The following is a 22,038-nucleotide window of genomic DNA, read 5'->3' on the forward strand; positions in this document are numbered from 1 at the left end:
ACTGGAGGTCTAGAGGTGAGCCAAAAATAAGTACAGGGTGATTCAGTTGTGGTGGGCATTGTTCCAAGATTTTCTATGTACTGACATTTTTTCCTCACAAACATTTATAATGGGTTATGCCCACGTTTCATACCTGAGGAGTCTGAGTCATCGGGCATTTGGGTAAACTTGCTGAAGGCCAAGTGGATATGCAAATGCAGCCTGGCTGTGCAGCTTGCCTGTTCTCTCAGGAAGTCCTTGGTGGAAGAGGCACTTACAAACGATAATCGTCCAGATGACGTACTACCGAGCAGATTCTACAGGGCCCTGGAAGGGCGATGAAGGGGCTGGCCCGGGTCAGGGTGGGGGCTCCGAGCTGAGAACTGATGGAGAAATGGGAGCAGCCTCACCTGGTGGAGGAGACAGCACAGGCCAGTGCAGGGAAGTGGGAAACACCTGACCCATTTTGCGGGCGGCCAGGGGTGGTGGGGAGGCCTGGAGAGAGGCACGGCAAGGCCGAAGGGCTGCAGGATGGGGGGATCTAGCCCCAGCCTGGTCTCGATGTACAATTGTCCATCTGTGAGACGAGGGGCCAAAGGACCATCTTCCCAGGACCCCCTGCCCGCCTGTGGTCAGTGGGCACCCACCGCGCTGGGGGTTTGGGCAGGGGCTGCTGTCTGGTGGAGTTACTGCCATCGCGGGAGGGGCCTTCGGGATGGCGTGAGGGTTGCTGGGGCTGAGGCTGCTTGGAGGACTGTCCCAGAGGCCGCCTGGCCAGGTGGAGCAGGTGAGTCTCCAGCCTCAGGAAGGGAGGATGAGGGGCAGGGCGGGCCCTCGCCCTCTGCCCGGAAACCTCCACTTCCTCCTCCTCCCCTTCCTGCCTGGACTCCAGCCTCATCACTGGGCTGGGAAACGGGAAATTCTTGAGGTTAAAGTCCAACAGGTGGCAGGTCCTGAGCTGGGCTCCTGGGTCCCTCAGCAGTGCCTGCAAGACATGCCCGGGGCTTCTGGGGGCCTCGGGGCCTGGGGGTGGCTGCTGCTTCTGGTGAGTGCTCCCCTAAAGGGGGCGGGCCCCTAGCACCCAGGGGAGGGGCGGTCTGGGGGCTGGACTCCTTTCTCTGGGAAACGAGTGAGCTGGGGTCCCCCCTCCTGGTTGCTGAGGCTGGAGGGGCTGATGGTTCCTCGGGGGAGAAGGAGAAGGAGAGATGGTGGAGATGCCTTCACCTGAGCTCTTAGATAGCGCACAGGCTGGTGAAGGAAACACCAGGTGTCCACCAAAACAAGGTATGCTCATACACAGACAAGGTCTGGGACCCCAGCCCCTTCTCCCCCAGCCCCGGGGGTCCAGGCCCCCAGACCCTCCCCCCCTCAGACCAGGAGCCCAGGACCCCGGCCCCGAACCTCAGTTTCTCCCTCCCTTCCCAGTTGTTGATTGCTTTCCTGCCCCCAGGCTTCCAAGGTTGTAGGTTTCAGGAAGTGGAACCCATATGTTTATATCTGGGCCTTATCGCTCAAGGGAGCCCAAGCTCCTGGGTCCCAAGGCCTCCACCCCTGCCAAGCATCCAGCCTCAGGAGTAGTGATCTTTGTCCCAGCCCAGCCCCACAGGAGGAGAGGTGACCCCTGGGTCCCTCCTCTCCCGCAAGCAGGGGAGAATCAGGGGCTGGGGTTATAGGCCTGGGAGAGTTGCCCGGAGGCCACACCTGCGCCGATGACCTGCCCTGGGGCAAGAGGTGAGTCTCAGGGCCTGATGGGCTCCTTTGGCCCCTCCCCAGGGCCTGTGCAGCTGGACCGGGAGCAGGGCGGCTGGTAAGTGACCCCTGCCTGCATTCACCTCAAAGAGGTCGAACTTCAGGCCAGCAGCCTCTTAGGGAGGGGCCCCCTGTGTGGTCGTGGTGGGCCATTGCAGGGACCCACAGGAACTGTCCCATCTGCACTCGCCACCAGAGCAGGCAGCGCTGATGGGCGAGGACCGACCTGATCCTCTGTCTGTTCCAAATTTCTCAGACCCCAGCCCAGTGAGAAGTCTGACCGTGGAGGCTCAGACCCCCAGCTCCGTCACCCTGCGCTGGGAGACCCCCGAGGGCTCAGGCCTTGGGAACTACACCTACTGGGTCCAGTGCGCTGGAGAGGGGGGCAAAAATGAGACCCGGAACACAACTGCCACCAGCTTCACAGCGGACGGGCTTGAGCCCGGGTCCCTGTATCACTTCTCCGTGTGGGCAGAGAAGGATGGAGTAAGCAGCTCCCCGGAGACTCTCAGTGCCTCTACAGGTAGGAGACAACCACTGTGTCCTCCCTCCCATTTCCCTGCCTTCCTTACTTCTTTCCAGTACTTCCTTCAATCCCATTCTTCATTCCCTCCCCTCCCCTCCCATCCCTTCCTGTTTTAGTTTGTAAGCTGCCAGAATACAATATACCAGAAATGGTGTAGCTTTTAAAAAGGGAAATTTATTAAGTTGCAAGCTTACAGTTGTAAGGCTGTGCTAACGTTCAAAGTAAGGCATCCAGAGAAAGATACCTTGGTTCAAGAAGGCCGATGATGTTCAGGATTTCTCTCTCAAGTGAAAAGGTGCATGGTAACGTCTTCTTCTCTAACAGCTTCCCCAGGGCTATGTCTGTTCTCTTGGCTCTGTTGGTTCTAGTGGCTCTAAAGCTTTTTCCAAAATGGTTCCCTTTTAAAGGGCTCCAGTAAGCAACCCAACCTTGAATGGGTGGAGATATATCTCCTTGGAAACCATCTAATCAAAAGTTACCACCCACATTGGGTGGGTCATATCTCCACAGGAACAATAAAAAAGATTCCACCCAGAGAGCTCAGAGCCAATAGAGAGAGAACCTACAGAAATGACAGAGCCAACAGAAACTTCAGAGCAGAGCTGACAGATGACAATACTTAGAAAAGAGACACATGGATGTTTAGAGATGTTTGGAGCCCAGTAGACATTGTCATGAGATATTAAGCAAGCCAGAACCTGGAGACAGCCAGGGGAAGCCCAGAGATGAAGGCCAGCCCCAGAGAAGCAAAGTGAGGAGCCCCCACAGGAACAGAGGCTGAAAGCAATGGAGCCCAGGAGCAAGGGGTCAGCAGATGCCAGTCACGTGCCTTCCCAGCGAGCAGGGTTGTTCCTGACCCCTCAACCTTCCTTGAGTTAAGATATCTTTACCTGGATGCCTTAGTTTGGACATTTTAATAGGCTTAGAACTGTAAACTTGTAGCTTACATAAATTCTTTTTTAAAAAGCCGTTCCAGTTCTGGTATATTGCACTTCGGCAGCTTGTAAACTAACACAGGAGGATAAGGTGTAAAATTAATTGGGTAGATTTAAATACCAATGGTCAATGAGAGGAAGGGGTATAGGTATGGGATGAATGAGGTTTTTCTTTTTTTGTTTTATTTCTTTTTCTGGAGTGATATAAATGTTCTAAAAATGAGCGTGGTGATGAAGACACACTATGTGATGATACTGTGAGCCATTGATTATACACCATGTATGGCCTGTATGCACGGCGTGTATGCATGTGAAGATCTGTCAATAAAAATATTTAAAAAAAAAAAAGAAAGATTCCACCCAGCAATATTGAATGAGGATTGAAGGACATGGCTTTTCTGGGGTACACTACAGATTCAAACTGGCACACCTCCCTTACCTCCCTCTGTTCCTTCCTTTCTTCATTTCTTTTTTCTTTCCTTTCTTCCTCCTTTTTTCCTTCCCTTCCCTCCCTCCCTCCCTCCCTTCCTTCCTCCCTCCTCTAAGAGACGTGGTAGAACCAACAGCAGAACATGGCAGGTTCTCCAGCTAAAAGCCTTCTTGGGGTTCATTGGCCAGACGTTCATGGAGCCCACAGGAGAAGCCTGGTCACTCTTGGGACCACTGGCTCAGGAACTGGAGAAAAAAGTGTCTATAGGGCCTCCAACTTCTGAAATGAGATCAACCAGTTCTAAAGCTCTCTAGAATCTAGAGCAAAATACTAGGGAATATCTCTCCTTAGCATCCAGAGCTGTACTGGGGCAGGGCACGGTCCCTGAGCTCTGGGGTCAGGTGGGGTGGTGGGCACTGGGGAAAGTGAAGCTGACTCTCAGTCCTTCCTCCCACTTTCCAAGTGGGTCATGGTCTTGAGGGTGAGGCTCAGACATCCCCACATCTCAAAGTGTGGTTCATGGACCAGCAGCATCGGCCTCACCTGGGAGTCTGTGAGAGATGCGGGGAGTCTGTGAGAGATGCGGAGACTCAGGGCCCTCTAGACTAACTGAGTCATTCTCTGCCATTCACGAGGCCACAGTGGTTTGTAGCACGTAGAGTTCAAGAACACAGGGCTGGTTCAACGTGGTCCAATAGAAACTTAACATGAGCCATATAGGTAAGTCTAGATGTTCTGGCAACTGCATTAAAAGGTAAAAGAAACAGGTGAGATTAATTTTCATTTATTTTACTTAAACCAATATATCAAAAGTATTTTCGAGTCAATACACAAATTTTTTAGAGTATATTAAAGAGATATTCTACATACTTTATTTCATATCAGTCTTCACAATGTGGTGTCTGCTTTACACTTGGACACATCTCCCTTTGGACAAGTCCCATTTCAAGAGCTCAGTGTCCACTTGTGGTAGCTTGTGGATGTGATATTTGATGGGGCACATGTAGACCACCAGCCAACACCTACCGGGTCCAGAGCTTAAGAAAGGGATGGAAAATTTGAGAACCAGAAACCAAAACTGATTTCTCTCTTGCCCCACTCTTCAGCCCCCAATGCAGTGAGAAGTCTGACCGTGGAGGCTCAGACCCCCAGCTCCATCACCCTGCGCTGGGAGACCCCCGAGGGCTCAGGCCTTGGGAACTACACCTACTGGGTCCAGTGCGCTGGAGAGGGGGGCAAAAATGAGACCCGGAACACAACTGCCACCAGCTTCACAGCGGACGGGCTTGAGCCCGGGTCCCGGTATCACTTCTCCGTGTGGGCAGAGAAGGATGGAGTAAGCAGCTCCCCGGAGACTCTCAGTGCCTCTACAGGTAGGAGACAACCACTGTGTCCTCCCTCCCTCCCTCCTTCCTTCCTTCAAGGGTCAAGGCAGGTGGTGGTTGAGAACCAACAGGAGAACATGGCAGGCTCTCCAGCCCAGCCCCTTCTTGGGGTACAATGAACCTGACACCCATAGAGCTCGCTGGAGAAAACCAGCCACCTGTGGCACTATTGGTTCAGGAGATGGAGGAAAAAATGTCTGTAGAGTATCAGCTTCTGAAGTGGGGCAGGCAGGGTCTAGGGTTCCCTAGAATCTAGACCATAATACTAGGGAATATCTCTCCTTAGCATCCAGAGCTACTGGGGCAGGGCACGGTCCCTGAGCTCTGGGGCAGGTGGGGTGGTGGGCACTGGGGGAAGTGAAGCTGACTCTCCATCCCTCCTCCCACTTTCCAAGTGGGTCACGGTCTTGAGGGTGAGGCTCGGACCATCCCCACTTCTCAAAGTGTGGTCCACGGACCAGCAGCATCGCCTCACCTGGAAGCCTGTGAGAGATGCGGAGACTCAGGGCCTCTAGACTCACCGAGTCATTCTCTACCATTCACGAGGCCCCAGTGGTTTGTAGCATGTAGAGTTCAAGGGCACGGGGCTGGATCAGAGAGGCCCAATAGAAATACAACGTAAGCCACATAGGTAAGAGTAGGTATTCTGACAGCTGCATTAAAAAAAGGAAAAAGAAACAGGTATGATTAACTTTCATATATTTTGTTTAAACTAATATATGAAAAGTATTTTCAAGTCAATAATCAAATTTTTTACACTATTAAAGAGATATTCTATATTCTTTATTTCTTATCAACCTTCACAATTTGGTGTCTACACTCGGACACATCTCACCTTAGACAAGCCCATTTTGAAAGCTCAGTGTTCACTTGTGGTAGTTCGTGGCTGTCACATGCGATGGGGCACATGTAGACCACCAGCCAACACCTACCGGGTCCAGAGCTTAAGAAAGGGATGGAAAATTTGAGAACCAGAAACCAAAACTGATTCCTCTCTTGCCCCACTCTTCAGCCCCCAATGCAGTGAGAAGTCTGACCGTGGAGGCTCAGACCCCCAGCTCCGTCACCCTGCGCTGGGAGACCCCCGAGGGCTCAGGCCTTGGGAACTACACCTACTGGGTCCAGTGTGCTGGAGAGGGGGGCAAAAATGAGACCCGGAACACAACTGCCACCAGCTTCACAGCGGACGGGCTTGAGCCCGGGTCCCTGTATCACTTCTCCGTGTGGGCAGAGAAGGATGGAGTGAACAGCTCCCCGGAGACTCTCAGTGCCTCTACAGGTAGGAGACAACCACTGAGTCCTTCCTTCCCTCCTCCCTCCCTCCCTTCTTCCTTCCTTCCTTCCTTCCAGCGTCGTGGTAGGCTGTGATTGAGAACCAACAGGAGAACAGAGAACCAGCATGCTCTTAGCCCCATGCCTGCTTGGGGGACATTGAACATGATGCTCACAGAGCTCACTGGAGAAGACCAGCCACCTCCTGGGACTATTGATTCAGGAGATGGAGAACGAGCTGTCTGTAGGGCATCCAACTTCTGAAATGAGGGCAGGCAGGGTCTAGGGTTCCCTAGAATCCAGACCATAATACTAGGGAATATCTCTCCTTAGGAACCAGAGCTGCACTGGGGCCAGGGCATAGTCCCTGAGCTCTGGGGTGAGGTGGGGTGGTCGTCACTAGGGAAAGTGGAAACTGCCTCTCTGTTCCTCCTACCACTTTCTGAATGGGTCATGGTCTTGAGAAGGGAGGATTGGCCTATCCACACTTCTTAAAGTGTGGTCCCTGGGCCAGCAGGAGTAGCCTCACCTGGCAGCCTGTTAGAGATGCGAAAACTCAGGGCCCTCTGTAGACTGAGTCTTTCTCTCCCATCGCACAAGCCCCCTCATTTGTATGCACATTAGAGTTCAAGCATGTCCAACATTGTCCAACAGAGACATGATGTTAGCCACACATGTAATTTTTGAAATTCTGGCAGCTGTGTTAAAAAAAAGGAAATAAGCAGGTGAGATTAATTTTTTTCATATTGACAGAATTTATATGCAGAAACTTAGTACTTATTTCTCTTCATTATTTAGTTTTCCTTTGAGCTGATTTTGTATGTTCTGCCTAGTATAAGTCCTCTGTAATAACTTCAACTTCAAGAGTTGAGTCAAGACAATCTTCATCATCTTCTAGTGGAATATCTTCTAGTGTTTCATTGACTACTTCTGTACCTTCATCTGTTGAGGCACTAGAAGTACCTGGAGGACCTGAAGGGGAGTTGGATGGTGTTGATGGAAAACCTTCCCCTGAGAGCTGTAGACCAGGAGGAAGGCTTCCTCCACAGTGCCCCAGGGTCTGCCTACCAGCTGGACTTTCCCCCTGAACAGTTTCGGTACCACTTCAGAAGCTGCAACCTCAAAACCCATGTGGACCAGTTGGTCAGTGTTTTCCTTTCTTGATGGCTGCTGGTGTCAGGATCGGGGTCATTTGGCAACCCCACCCCCCCATCTGAGGATTGCTGGAGGAGTCTTCAGGACTTCATCCAGATTTCGGCTTGCCCGATGGAAGGCTCTTTTGGCTGCCTGAGTGGAGTAGCCCATTCCTTTCAAAGAGTTGATGTTCTCCAGGTGGCATCTTTTCTTCTTTTTTACCTCTTACCTTATTTCAGCCAGTTCCTCTCTGTGGGCACTAATAAGCATGGCCGAGTGATCCAGGTTTCTATCACATTCTCATAGGCTGAAAGCCCAGCGGCAACAAATTGTGAACTTACGATGGGCCGACATTCAGTACCTTAAAGAGTTGACCTGCCTTGTTGAGATACGCACAAGCCTCTTCACCATTTCTACTGGGACAGTTTCGAATATCTCAAAGCATGTAAAATCTTAAGAACCACTCCTTTTCCCCATAATTTCCTTTTATGGAGACTCCTCTCTGATGATTTTCTCCATAACAATTTTTTAAGCATTCTTTGGACCAAGTTTTTTTTTTTTCCTGCATCATCAAGGCATTCCAGTTTATCCAAGCAGATGTAACACCATACTATATCCAGCTGGGGCACTGCATAGTCATCTACTGAATGAATTTACTAGTTCTCTGCAACACTCACAGAAACTTTTTCAGCATCCAATAGACATGGCAATGTTATCCCATATTCTTTTCTTTCCAGAACAGCTCTGCCCTTATTATAATACCCCAAAGCTAACATAAGGGCTTTTCTTTCTTATGGGGTATCTTTCTTATAACCATTTTCATATAATTTTCTTGTAGGTAATCCAAGGTATCAATTCTTGTAGACCTCAGTTCCCTGGCAGTGACGTGCAGTAGAGTCTCCAACAGGTTTTTCCTATCATTTCTTAGTCTTGGAGGTAAAAATACCTCAATTGTGGCAATTCTTGTTTCTTTGTAATTTTCATTTCCTGTTCCACGTTCAATTGCTTTGCAAAGCATTTCCTCTGTTATTTTTTCAATCTCGTTTTCACAGCATTCTAGCTTGCCAGAGTATTTCTTAGCAGGGTCCTTCAGTGCTGAATGACCTTCTTTATTTTCACCTTTATACGGAGGTTTCCGAAGTTGAATTCCAACTTCCCTCAAACCTAGGTGCATTTTGCTTGAAGATATTTCCTTTGTGCCGCCCTGCGTGCCCTACCCTTTACTTTTGCTTCCAGTGAATCTGGCCCCCCCTCTGCTGTTGCACAGCCCCCTGCACCCAGGAGAAAGGGTGGGGGGGGGCAGGGCAGCGGGTAGGATTAATTTTGATATATTTTAGTTAAACCACTATTCCAAAATATTTTTTATTTAATATTCAATGTTTTTAAGTATCAGTGAGATAAACTACAATCTTTATTTCATCAATTCTTCACGACTTGGTGTCTGCTTTACACTTGGACACATCTTACCTTGGACAAGCTCATTTGAGAGCTCAGTGTCCACTTGTGGTAGCTCGAGGCTGTCACATGCGATGGGGCACGTGTAGACCACCAGCCAACACCTACCGGGTCCAGAGCTTAAGAAAGGGATGGAAAATTTGAGAACCAGAAACCAAAACTGATTCCTCTCTTGCCCCACTCTTCAGCCCCCAATGCAGTGAGAAGGCTGACCGTGGAGGCTCAGACCCCCAGCTCCGTCACCCTGCGCTGGGAGACCCCCGAGGGCTCAGGCCTTGGGAACTACACCTACTGGGTCCAGTGCACTGGAGAGGGGGGCAAAAATGAGACCCGGAACACAACTGCCACCAGCTTCACAGCGGACGGGCTTGAGCCCGGGTCCCTGTATCACTTCTCCGTGTGGGCAGAGAAGGATGGAGTAAGCAGCTCCCCGAAAACTCTCAGTGCCTCTACAGGTAGGAGACAACCACTGTGTCCTTCCTTCCTTCCTCATTTAAGGGACATGGTAAGCTGTGGTTGAGAACCAACAGGAGAACATGGCAGGTTCTGCAGCCCACAGTCTTCTTGGGGTTCATTGAGCCAGACACTTACGGATCTCACAGGAGAAGACTGGCCGCTCCTGGGGTCATTGGCTCAGGAACTGGAGGAAAAAGTATATAGAAACTCCAGCTTCTGACATTAGATCAGTCAGTTCTAGGGCTCCCTAGAAACTAGACCAAAATACTAGGGAATATCTCTCCTTAGCATCCAGAGCTACTGGGGCAGGGCACGGTCCCTGAGCTCTGGGGCAGGTGGGGTGGTGGGCACTGGGGGAAGTGAAGCTGACTCTCCGTCCCTCCTCCCACTTTCCAAGTGGGTCACGGTCTTGAGGGTGAGGCTTGGACCATCCCCACTTCTCAAAGTGTGGTCCACGGACCAGCAGCATCGCCTCACCTGGAAGCCTGTGAGAGATGCGGAGACTCAGGGCCTCTAGACTAACCGAGTCATTCTCTACCATTCACGAGGCCCCAGTGGTTTGTAGCATGTAGAGTTCAAGGGCACGGGGCTGGATCAGAGAGGCCCAATAGAAACACAACGTAAGCCACATAGGTAAGAGTAGGTATTCTGACAGCTGCATTAAAAAAAGGAAAAAGAAACAGGTATGATTAACTTTCATATATTTTGTTTAAACTAATATATGAAAAGTATTTTCAAGTCAATAATCAAATTTTTTACACTATTAAAGAGATATTCTATATTCTTTGTTTCTTATCAATCTTCACAATTTGGTGTCTACACTCGGACACATCTCACCTTAGACAAGCCCATTTTGAAAGCTCAGTGTTCACTTGTGGTAGTTCGTGGCTGTCACATGCGATGGGGCACGTGTAGACCACCAGTCAACACCTACCGGGTCCAGAGCTTAAGAAAGGGATGGAAAATTTGAGAACCAGAAACCAAAACTGATTCCTCTCTTGCCCCACTCTTCAGCCCCCAATGCAGTGAGAAGGCTGACCGTGGAGGCTCAGACCCCCAGCTCCGTCACCCTGCGCTGGGAGACCCCCGAGGGCTCAGGCCTTGGGAACTACACCTACTGGGTCCAGTGCACTGGAGAGGGGGGCAAAAATGAGACCCGGAACACAACTGCCACCAGCTTCACAGCGGACGGGCTTGAGCCCGGGTCCCTGTATCACTTCTCCGTGTGGGCAGAGAAGGATGGGGTGCAGAGCTCCAAGCAGACCTTCAGCCACTCCACAGGTGAGAGGCAGCACCGTGCTTGGGCTGTTTGCGTGAAAGCTTAAGACCTGGCCTGGACAGACCCTCCCCGAACCCGGGCCTCTGAGTCTTTAAGCCAGTGAAGGAGACCTGAGTCCACAGGTGGGATGTGGCACCGCTGGGGGCTGGCTTTGCCCACGGAAAGCAGAGTGCAACTAGGGGCCCCTGCCACTGAGTGTGGGGCTGCAGCCCCCGTCATTAGGAGTGTGTCTTCCAGGCAGGGCTGCACAAGGTCAGAGCACGTCCTGGGGTGCGTGGGAATGCAGACACGTGGGGTCCCTGACTCTGTCGCCTCTGCCACTGCCTAGCCAAGTGTCAGTCTCCACTCTTTCACCTTGAAGTGGACAGCCCTCCTGGGCCAGCCTTCCCGTCACCCCTGGGAGGGAGCAGGGTGGGGAGTGTTGCGGACTCCTGTGACATGCACGGTGCTCAGGTGACCCTACCTGGTCCCACGGGGCATCAGGCTCGGAGGAATGACCAGGGGTGTCATTCCTCATGGGCCAGGGCTCTCCACAGAGGGGACCATCTCACTGACCCTTGGGAGATGGCATCGTTGGTGAGTAAGAGGGTCCCTGACCACTCAGCACTGCTCTCAGGACCCAGTAAAGTCAAAGCTTGTTCTAGTTTGCTAGCTGCCAGAACACAATATTACCAGATACAGAACGGCTTTTAAAAAGGGGAATTTAATAAGTTGCTAGTTTACAGTTCTAAGGTCGAGAAAATGTCCCAATTAAAACAAGTCTATAGAAATGTCCAATCAAAGGCATCCAGGGAAAGATACCTTGGTTCCAGAAGGCTGATGAAGTTCAGGGTTTCTCTCTCAGCTGGAAGGGCACATGGTGAACGCGGCGTCATCTGCTAGCTTCCTCTCCTGGCTTCCGGTTTCATGAAGCACCCCGGGAGGTGTTTTCCTTCTTCATCCCCAAAGGTCGCTGGCTTGTGGACTCTGCTTCATGGTGCTGCAGCATTCTCTGCTCTCTCCAAATCTCTTTCATTCTCCAAAATATTTCCTCTTTTATAGGACTCCAGAAACTTATCAAGGCCCACCCAAATGGGTGGAGACATGTTGTCACCTAATCCAGTTTAACAACCACTCTTGATTAAATCACATCTCCAGGGAGGCGATCTGATTAGTTTCAAACATACAGTACTGAATAGGGATTATTCTGCCTTTGCGAAATGGGATTTTGATTAAAACATGGCTTTTCTAGGGTCCATACGTCCTTTCAAACCAGCACACATTAGCTGGACGCTAACACAGGGCTTGTCCCGTGAATTAGATGAGTGGGGAGGTGGTGCCCGTGCCTGGAGGAGCTACCCAGGTCCCACCCCCAGGGGCTGGGAGTCTAGGCCTTTGCCGTTTGGACCACGAGGAATAGTGTGGGCAGCTCTGTGTGGAAACCTGCTGTGTCCCAAAGTGGGAAAGGGCCGTGTCCTGGGCTGGCTGTGGGAGAAGGGGTGCAGGGCTGCCTCCAGGACAGGGAGAGCCGAGGGTTTCCAGGCCCCACCAGGGCCTGGGCTTCTGTTTCTGTGTTCTGCCCTCCTTAGCACCTCGAGCCTTCGGTGGCTGGGGCATCGCAGCTTTGCTTCGAGGGTGGCATGGGCGGGCATGGGTACAAGGGTCCTTGAGGACTTGTCCCCCTTAAAGCCCTAATCCGCCCTTCTCAGCTCCCAATGAAGTCACAGATTTGAAGAACGAAACTCAGACCAACGACTCGGTCTCCCTGAGTTGGAAGCCCCCTGCAGGTCCTGACTCTCAGCCCTACCTATACCGGGTCCAGTGGGTGCCACATCCCCACAGAGAGCAGGTCAACTGGACAGGTGAGACCAATGCCACCTGGTATGTGGTAACGGCCCTGGAGCCCGGGACCCTGTACACCTTCAGCGTGCGGGCGGAGAGGAACAGCGTAGCCAGCTCCGCACAGAGCCTCCGGGCGTCCACAGGTGAGATGGGTCTTCCTTTGCCCAGGTGACTTGGCTCAGGTCAGATCTGCAGCGCCAGGTGGCCAGTGGACTACAAACCCCATCAGGCCATGAGGCAGTTGCCATGTGCGCCTTGCCTACACAGAGCCCGGGGGTTCATGGGAGTTGTAGTTTGAGGGAAGCTATGTGTGACCCATTTGGAGAGAATAACAGATGGGCGAAGATGAGCTATTTTGATTTGGGGGCGGAAGGGATGGGCTAGTTCTCAGAGAATTGGCACGATGGGTGGGCTGAGGGCAGAAAGCCTCTCACCAACTCCTCTCGTTCCTTCTGCCCAGCCCCAGGTCCCGTCACCATCACCTCCTGCGTCAGCACCTCGGGGGGCTATGGTGTCACCCTGACCTGGTCCTGCCCCGAGGGAGGTTTTGAGGCCTTCACCTTGGAGGTGGGCGGCCAGCAGGAGATCCAGGTCAGGTCATCATGCGAGAGCGGCGCGTCCGTGTGGGGCCTCCAGCCGGCTCGGTCCTACCCAGCCACCATCAGTGCCACCTGGGCTGGCCTGAGGGGCCCCTCTGCCTCTGGGACCTGCCACACCGAGAGTGCAGGCGAGTCCAATCCCACAGGATGGAACTGCCGCTGGGTCCCATCACGCTCGTCATGAGAGCGTCTCACCCCACCAGTGGAGTTCTTTGTGTGTTTATCTTTTTCTCGGTTTTACAAACCATTCTATTGAGATATAATTCACATGACATACTATTCACCCACTTAAAGTGAAAAATACGCTGTTTTTTAGTGTCACAGTGCTGTGCATCCAGCAGCACAAGCAACTTTAGAACACGTCCATTACTCCAAAAAAACCCTGCATTTTCCTTAGCATCACCCGCTAATCATCCCATTCCCCAAAGCCCTGGGCAATCACTCACTTTCTGTCTCTATAGATTTTCCTATTCTAGATGTTTCATAAAAAGGGACTCTTACACGTGGTCCCGTGACTGTCCTTGGTCACTTGGCACGATGTCTCCAGGTTCACCCAAGCTGTAGCACGCATCAGCATGTCACTCCTTTTCATGGCGGAATGAAATTCCACTGCACGGATAGATCCCATCTTGTGTACCCATCCGCCAGTTGATGTACATTTATTTCTGCCTTTTGGTTATTGTGAATAGTGCTTCCATGAACATTCCTGTACAAGTTTTTGTGGGAACCTATGTTTTCATTTCTCCTGGGTATATACTCAGGAGAATTGTTGGATTATATGGTGACTCTGTGTTTAACCCTTTGAGGAATTGCCAGGCTGTTTTCCAAAGTGGCTGCACTGTATTGCATCACACTCAGGAAGGCCCCAACCATGCCCCGTTACTGTGGCCACAGACCTCACTGGGTCCCAGTCCTTGGGACCGTCAATTCCTAGGCATGAGGGCCCCTTATAAAGTCAGGTCTCCAATATGGCTAGAGACTGTAGGTCGAAGCAATGATAAATGGGCATGTTTCCAGATCAGGCTGCACTGGACCCCATTCGGGCGGTGTCTGTCCCCTACCACAAGGGAAGTCTGGGCAGAGCCTCTGGTCTGATTCTGCAGGAGTGGGCTTGGGAGGGCACCCAGCCTCCCCGCCCAGCTCCCTGGACAAGCAGCCTCACCCTCAGAACCAGGGGTGCTGAGGGGCAGCCCAGGCTGCATGGCTGATGGAGACGAGGCACTGGCTTGAGTCTACCCACAACCAGGCATCTGGGGATAGATCCTGGGAGAGCTGTGCCCATGAGAGCAGAGGCTCCACTGGGCCTCCCTGGGTCCTGTTCCTGGGGAGCCCTCGCACGGGCAGGGAAGATCCCTGAGAAGATGAGGTCTCGGATCCAGGGGGTGCTCTTGGCTCTCTGGGTGGAGGCTGAGAAGCTGCTCCATATCCTGCAACACACAGGACAGCCCCCCACCCCCACCCCGGGAAATGGTCCAACCCAGAATGTTAGGGGTGCTGAGGACGAGAACACTTCTCTAGGGTAGGAGCCAGTTCCTGGCATTGGGGGCTTCCGTTCTTCCTAGATGGTGACTGAGTAAATAGCCCATAAGGACGCGTTCCGTGCGCTGTCCCAGGTGCTGGAGTAGCAGCAATGCTAGATCTGCACCCATGCGAGGTCAGGGTGTCTCAGCCTTGGTCAATAGTGTCTGTGACCCTGTGGGCTTCTGGTGACCAGATGAGCCTTTGCCACAATCCTACGCATTGTGGAATGTTTAGCAGCACCCCTGACTTTCCACCCACTGGATTCCAGGCACCCTCCCCCAGTTGTGATCCCCCCAAAATGTTTCCAGACAGCCCCCAGAGTCTGCTGGGGAAGAGGGGCAGACTCAACCCCAGGTGGAAACCACTATGCTGGATCAGAGAAGAGGGGGCAGTTCTTTAGCAACCAGGGCCCGGGGACAATGATGTCCTTGGACCAGGCTCCTGGAGGACGGAGAGACTAAGAGGAAAGGTTGGGTGGGAGGTGAGCTTTGAGCTGGGAGGCAGGTGGGTTGGACCTGCCAGACATCTTCCAGGCTCTCCCTGCCCCCTCCTGCCCTGGCTGTGGCCCTGTAAGTTCCTGGTCTCGGTCTTGGTTGAGCATGAAGACAGGAGCTCGGGCTCTGACAGCAGCCAATGCCTTCTGTCCTCAGGGGTCATTGCTGGGGCCATTGTCGGCGTCCTCCTGTTTCTCATCCTGGTGGGCCTGCTGATTTTCTTCCTGAAGAGAAGGTGAAACTCAAGGAAGGACTGACCACCAGTTCGCGGGGGGTGGACAGCTGAGGGTCTCTGGACGCAGCCTCATTCTCTTTCATCCATTCCTCTTCCCAGGAAAAAGAAGAGCCAGGAGAAAGCACCTGCCAGGGAACTGGTGTTCAGGTAAGCAGAGTTTTGGGGAGCCCCAAGGGAATCACTGTCAGGTCAAGACGGGGGGTGGTTCTGGTTACTGGATAGGTCCCAGGAGCAGGGACAGTGAATCCTGCACCCAAGTGCTTCCGAGAGAACAAATGCCTCTGCAGCAGGGACCACAGCCCCACCCTCTACTCCCTAGGCAGCTTCCATCTCAACTCTGGGAATTTCATTCATTCGACAAACATTAACTGAACATCAGTTATGCATCAGGCACTGCTCCAGATGCTGAGGAGACATCGGCAAATTAAAGGTTCTTGCTGCCATGGGTCATACACTCTAGCACAGAAGGGCGTTAAGAAACAATCTGACTAATGAAGAATGTGGCACGTGACATATACTTGGAGACAAATAAAGCAGGAATCAGGACTCAGGGGCAGGGAAGATGAGGTAATTAAATTTTTAGATAGGGTGTCCAGGAAAAGACTTAACTAAGCAAATGACATTTGAAGGAAGCAAGGGAAGGAGCCATGTGGACATCTGGGGAAAAGGCAGCAGGACCTGCAAATGCAGAGACCTACATCAGGACATGGTTGTTGTGTTTAGAGAAGACTGGGACTGAGCAGTGAGAAGGAAAGGCGAGGAGCAGGAAGCGAAGTCAGAGAGGTACCAGGCGGGGCCTCGTACGTGCACGTTAAGGACGATGGCGTCAATCTGAGGTGGGAGATTTTTAACAGACCAGTGACACCATCCAACAGGTTTAAAGACAAAGGCAGAAGTAGGAGGGAGGCTAGGGAAGAAGACTGTAGTAGTCCAGACAAGAGATGACTGTGTCTTGTATGAGCAGATAGTCAGAGGTGGGGATGGTTGGAAGTGGTGAGATTCTTGGTATGTGTTGAAGGCTGACACAACAGGGTTTGCTGGGAGAATGGCTGTGTGGTGTGAGGTTCAGAGAGGGTTCCTGGGTGGGTGCCTCCAGGAACTTAGCCTGAGCAACTGGATGGCTGGAGTCACCCTTAATTCCTATGGGAGGACAGGTTCCCGGGCAAGGACGAGGAGCTCCGTTGTGCACGTGTTAAATTTGAGATTCTAGGTAGACATCCAATGCAGACTTGAACAGTTGGGTCAACAGTTCTGAGGCTCAGGAGAAACTTTTCACAAATGTCTCTCTCTCTCTGCCTCCCTCCTCTTTCATATTAGGCCAATAGTCATCAAATTTCTATGTTAGAAGGCTCACCCTGGGTTGGTAAAAGGGAAGCTGGGAGACCAGGCACAAAGAGATGAGTCCTAAACTAAGGCAGTGGCCATGGGAAACCGATTCATGAGGTAGAATAAGTTCAGGTCTGGGGGAAGGTGAGGTTCCATTTCTTCTTTGCCCTAGCAGCTGTCTTAGTCCCCGTTCCTACCCCACTAAAGTTGGCCAGTGTCTCTCCATCTTCACCAGTGCCCATGAGTCATATTCAGCACCTGCCACATATTATCGATCCTGTTTCATTCCAAGTCTGGCCCCTTCTACGTATTGAGCACTCTAAGATCAGCAACCTCAATACACATTTCTCTGTATTGACCTGAGGGCCGAAGACCTCTGAGAAGGTGGGAGGGGGTTGGACTCAGAGCCCAGGAGACAGAGAGCACCTTAAGTGGGGGAAGCCCCAAGGAGGGAAGGAAAAGACGTTGAAGTCGCCTTCCCATCCCCTCCCCTCACAGTTTCCCAGAAGACATCCCTGCTGAAGGCTTTGCTGACTGGGTCAGGGAGAAAGAAAAGGACAGCAATTATGGCTTTGCGGAGGAGTACCAGGTGGGTGAGAGAAAAGCGGGCTGGGCTGGGCCACCCCAGACCTTTCCACACCCTTTGAGAATCAACAGAAGCAACAACACACCTCTTGTTAGATGATACAGAAATTCTCACGCCTGATGATCCTTTTCAGTCACCGAGCTCTTAAGATAGCAATGGGTTCTCCAGCCAGCCCAACAGAAGACCCCCAGGTTGGGGGATGTGGGCGAAGACGAGGGCTTAGGTGGTGGGCATAAGCTCTATTTGGGGAGGTGCTGCAGAGACCCTGAGTGCGATGGGGAAGCAGAGGGAGGAAGCAGGCAAGTCTCAGTGTGCCAGGGTGGCTATGACAAATACCATGCAGGGGGTCGCCTTGCACACAAGGAATTTGGGGTCTGGTGGTTTTGGAGACCAGTGGTCGGACATCAGGTGTTCGGCAGGGCTTCCTCTCTCCAGACCTGTGGGGCGCAGGTGATGGGTGGACGCAATCCTGGGCTCTTAGACGCAGCTGTGCCTCCATGGCACGGCCGTCTCTCTCTCCTCTGGTTTCTCTTAAGACTGCGTCTAAATTTCTCTGCCTGGTGAGGCCCCCTGTGCAGACTCGTTCTGGCCGCATCTGAGTAGGGTTTTAGAACTAATTGCGAGGACCCCAGACCCAGATTTGAGCATGACTTTGTGGGGGGAAGGCGCAATCAAAACCAACACAGGGAGCTTTGGGGATCTCCTTGCGGGGAGGGGGAGGGGCTCCAGCCCCAAACCCCCCTCCTCTGCCTCCCCCCCACGTCCCACCCCAGCAACTTGCCCTGGAGAGTCACAACGAGACTCAGGCGGTGGCGTCCGCCCCCGAGAACAGCGCCAAGAACCGCTACCGAAACGTGCTGCCCTGTGAGTCTCAGGGCTCTGGCCCGTGCCCTGCCCTGCCAGCACCCTGCCTCTCCGGGTCTCCCCGCCCAGCTGCCCCGCTGACACTGCCCTCATCCCCCAGATGATGGCTCCCGAGTGCCTCTGAAGCCCCTCCGTGGCCAGCCGGGCTCTGACTACATCAATGCCAGCTTCCTGAAGGTGAGGGGGCTGGGGAGCGGGGCCAGGGGCCGCTGAGCCCGCCCACAGCAACCGGGGCCGAGGGCACTCTCCGGATGCCCTCCCGCCTCGCCCGCTCTCGCCCGCTCTCCCCCGCCAGGGCCTCTACGGCACCCAGGAGTTCATTGCGGCCCAGGGCCCCCTCCCCAACACCGTGGGCGACTTCTGGCGTCTGGTGTGGGAGCAGCAGAGCCGCAGCCTGGTCATGCTGACCAACTGCGTGGAGTCCAGCCAGGTGAGAGGGGTAGCTCCGCCCGGGACCCTGTCCAGGACGTCTGGCCCCTCCTCCACCGCAGACCACCCGCTGTGCACACACAGGGTTTGGGCGAGCCCAGCAGCCCCGGGAAGCTGGGGCCTCCCTTCTGACCGCACGGCCATCCCGCAGGTGAAGTGTGAGCTCTACTGGCCTCTGGACACTCAGCCCTGCACCCATGGCTGCCTGCAGGTAGAGCTGGTCGGGGAGGACGTGCAGGAGTACTGGACCGTGAGGAACCTGCAACTTCTCCATGTGAGTCCCTCCCACCCCGTGGATTCCATGCAGCCCCCACCCAACATGCCATGGGGTCTAGTCTTCTTTACACAGCCCCCTCAAGGGACCTCAGTGGCCCCGGGGCTTCCCCACTGGTCACAGAACCCAGCCCCTGGGGCCCTCCCCAGGTTCCCTGAGCCTGTGAGCGCACCCTCTCCCGACCCTCCCCGCTTCTAGACGGAGGAGCAGAAGACCCTATCTGTCTGTCAATTCCACTACACGGCTTGGCCAGACCACGGTGTGCCCCACTCCCCAGACCCCCTGCTGGCCTTCTGGAAGATGATACGGCAGTGGCTGGACCAGGTGGCGGGGGGAGGCCCAACCATCGTGCACTGCAGGTGAGGCCCGGCCATGGCCCTAGTGAGGCCCAGTCATGTGCACTGCAGGTGAGACTCAGCCGTGGCATGCCCCAGGTGAGGCCCGGCTGTGGTGCGCTGCAGGTGAGACTCAGCCGTGGCATGCCCCAGGTGAGGCCCGCTGTGGTGCCTGCAGGTGAGGCCCAGCTTGGGCCCTGCCCTCTGGCCAAGCCTCCCCTTAGGCTCAGAAAATGGTGTCATGTGGGTCCTCAAGAAAGAAAGACAGAAAGTGAAACAGAAGGAGAAGAGAATGGGGCGAAGAAGGCAGGAAGGAAGGGACAGGAAGAGGAAGCAGCTAAAGATTTTGGAACCATTTAAAACCCTTCCTCGGGCTCACGGATGGGATCCCACCACTGGTTTAGGCTGAAGCCTCCATGGCTCAGATGTCACCTAATTTATAAACCTCTGAGGGGTGAGGGGAAGTTCCCGTCCAGGGTGACAGTCCTTTGAGGCTGGGGCTCTGGTTTTGCTGTGAGCAGGCACACAGGGGCCTCTGCTATGTCAGCTCCATGATGGAAGCATTGTAGCCCCACCCCCCAACACCACAGCAGAGAGATTCCCCCATCTCGTTGCAAGGAAATCAAGAGTCATCACCTACACCGTCGGTCTGTGGCTGGGCTGGGAGTCATTTCTGGCTGTGCCCCCTGGCTTCTCAGCTTCTCTGTTGTACCCGGCCCCAAGAGCGCCCCATTCCCGGACAGCCCCCACTGGAGGTGCCCCCCCAAAGCATCATCTCTTCCCCTATGTGTGAAATAGGGTCAGGATTACTGGCCTGTGCGTGAACCCCAGCTCTGCCACTTGGTGGCTGGGTGGCCTCCCTCGGCCTCCGTTTTCTCATCTGTAAAATGGGCGGGTGACAGTCCCTACTTCCGGGCTGGGGGGGAACGACTAAGGCACACAAAGCTCTCAGCGCAGGGCCTGGCGGTTACCACGGACTACTCGAGACACAGGCGCCATCGTGATCTTCCACTGCGTTAAGGAACACCCCACTTAAATGGGGCCCCCCGGAATCTCACCGAATAGCATGGTCCCTGGGTGTGCCCAGATCAGACTCCCCAGGTAAGCAGACCCGGGCGCCCCTCCGGCGGTCTGATGTCCTCCTTGTCCCTGTGCAGCGCTGGCGTGGGCCGCACAGGCACGTTCATTGCCCTGGATACCTCACTGCGGCAGCTGCAGTCCGAGGGGCTCTTGGGGCCCTTCAACCTCGTGAGGAAGATGAGGGAGAGCCGTCCCTTGATGGTGCAGACGGAGGTGAGGGGGTGCAGGGGGAGGGGGCTGTGGGGCCGGGTGAAAGCAGGCTGAGACTCAGGAGGCCCCGGGCCCCTCCCCAGGCGCAGTATGTGTTTCTGCACCGGTGCATCTTGCGGTTCCTCCAACAAGCTGAGAAGTATGCCACGTATGAGGCTCCGCCAGACCTCGTCTATGAGAACACAGCCGCCATCCAGGCCCACGAGTGGGAGACCTGAACTGCGGGACGGCTTGAGACCCCAGCCCAGCCAGGTTCAAGCTCTGGGGCCCACTTGAGCCGGGATCCCTGGACCCCTGGGAGAGGAAAGGGCCCGGAGCCCCATCTCCTGTTTCCCAGGGCAAAGGATCTGCAGGGCTTGAACTGGCAGGTCCTGGGAGAGGAGCGCCCTGATATTCGTGGTTCCTTGAAGAAGGGGGAGACAGGGATCCCAGGCTTCAGCGTCTCAAAGAAGTAGGCTGGAATTCCAAGGGAACAGGGAATTAGGGCCCAGAATTCCAGCTGTCTGAGGAGCAAGGGCAGGCAGGAACCTGTCCAGCGTTTACTTCCAAAGCCAAACCAGTCCTGTAAGCTCCGGAGTTGAAATGAATCCCTCCATCTGAGGTCCCCCTGCACCTCACTGCCTGTACCTGTTTTTCCTTCTATCCCATAATTTATTAAATCATTGCTCTCCCCAGAGCAGGTTGCCCCCGTGGATTTCTGGGTCTGGAAGTAACATTGGGCTGGGGATGGGGGCGGTGGAGATTATATTGAGCCCTAAGGAGAAAGCTACAGGGACTCAAGACTTGGCGTCTGCAACTGTAAGCTGAACCGGCTGAGTCTCTGAGAAGGAGGGCTCAGCCGCGGGGCCTGGAGCTGGGGGCGGCGGCTCGCCTCTGGGGCCTGCATGTTTGGGTCTCCAGAAGGGGTCTCCGGGAGCCTGGGGCCTGGTTTTTTCCGCGGTAGGGGGGCGGAGGGGACTGGGTGGATGCCCGACGGCAGAAAATCCTGGGAGACCAGGGTAAACATTCGTGGCGCCATCGCGGTTCCCGGCTGGGGGCGGGAGGAGGGGCGGGGCTTTCCGCCTACCCAGGCCGAATACGGAGACACAGGCGCAAGCGCGCGCGCACGCACACGCGCGCACAGACACACACACACACATACACGCACGCACACACACACACACACACGCACGCACGCACACACACACATATGCGCACAGACACACCCCGGCTCCCTCCCGCCGCGCCCCGCCCCGTCCGGCCAAGAGCCACGAGCAGCACCCGGGACAGCGCCCAGCGCCCGCGGGCCGGGGCGGGGGCTCCTGGGGGGGCCCGTCCAGCCGCCCAGCAGGTAGGAGCCGCCAGCACCCTTCCCGGGCCCCATCCTCCTGCCACCCCTGGAGGGGCTGGCCGAGGGAGCGGACGGCTGCAGCCTGGGACGGGAACACGGGGAGGTGGGCACTGGGGAGCGGGGCGGGCGCGGGAGGCCCGGGCGAGGGTGAGCGAGACGCGGGCGAGGGAGCGGCGCGCACGGGGGCGGAGAGACGCGGACAGCGGGGCGGGCACGAGAACAGGTGTGGACACCGACAGGCCGGAAAGGACGTGGGGGGCGCGAGCAGGGTCCCCGGCGGGGCTGGGGAGGGGAGGGGACCTGCCACGGGCGGACGGCGCCTGGACGCACGGAC

General features: G+C 54.5%; 1 protein-coding gene and 1 pseudogene across 1 annotated transcript; one reads left to right on the top strand and one right to left on the bottom strand.

Moving 5' to 3' along the window:
- The first annotated feature begins 214 nt into the window (after nucleotides 1-214).
- PTPRH (protein tyrosine phosphatase receptor type H) lies at nucleotides 215-21,239 on the top strand. The gene is made up of 19 exons (XM_077130756.1): nucleotides 215-1,024; nucleotides 1,753-1,786; nucleotides 1,985-2,251; nucleotides 4,726-4,992; nucleotides 6,017-6,283; nucleotides 9,054-9,320; nucleotides 10,336-10,602; nucleotides 12,289-12,564; nucleotides 12,882-13,148; nucleotides 15,192-15,270; nucleotides 15,370-15,417; nucleotides 17,095-17,185; nucleotides 17,956-18,046; nucleotides 18,147-18,223; nucleotides 18,342-18,476; nucleotides 18,627-18,749; nucleotides 18,948-19,108; nucleotides 20,242-20,377; nucleotides 20,458-21,239. The coding sequence occupies exons 1-19, from the start codon at nucleotides 794-796 to the stop codon at nucleotides 20,590-20,592; spliced, it is 3,219 nt and encodes a 1,072-aa protein (XP_076986871.1). The 5' UTR covers nucleotides 215-793; the 3' UTR covers nucleotides 20,593-21,239.
- On the bottom strand, nucleotides 7,106-8,892 carry LOC143659943 (NEDD8 ultimate buster 1-like; annotated as a pseudogene).
- Nucleotides 21,240-22,038: the final 799 nt, after the last annotated feature.

This window comes from Tamandua tetradactyla, chromosome 16 (genome assembly GCF_023851605.1).
Source record: "Tamandua tetradactyla isolate mTamTet1 chromosome 16, mTamTet1.pri, whole genome shotgun sequence".
In the NCBI taxonomy this organism is placed as follows: domain Eukaryota; kingdom Metazoa; phylum Chordata; class Mammalia; order Pilosa; family Myrmecophagidae; genus Tamandua; species Tamandua tetradactyla.

Excerpts from the sequence above, each read along its gene's own strand:
- PTPRH (XM_077130756.1), top strand. The coding sequence starts at position 794 with ATGAGGGGCAGGGCGGGCCCTCGCCCTCTGCCCGGAAACCTCCACTTC. Across the intron at positions 1,787-1,984 it reads GACCGGGAGCAGGGCGGCTG|ACCCCAGCCCAGTGAGAAGT; the intron begins GTAAGTGACCCC and ends CAAATTTCTCAG. Across the intron at positions 20,378-20,457 it reads CCTTGATGGTGCAGACGGAG|GCGCAGTATGTGTTTCTGCA; the intron begins GTGAGGGGGTGC and ends GCCCCTCCCCAG.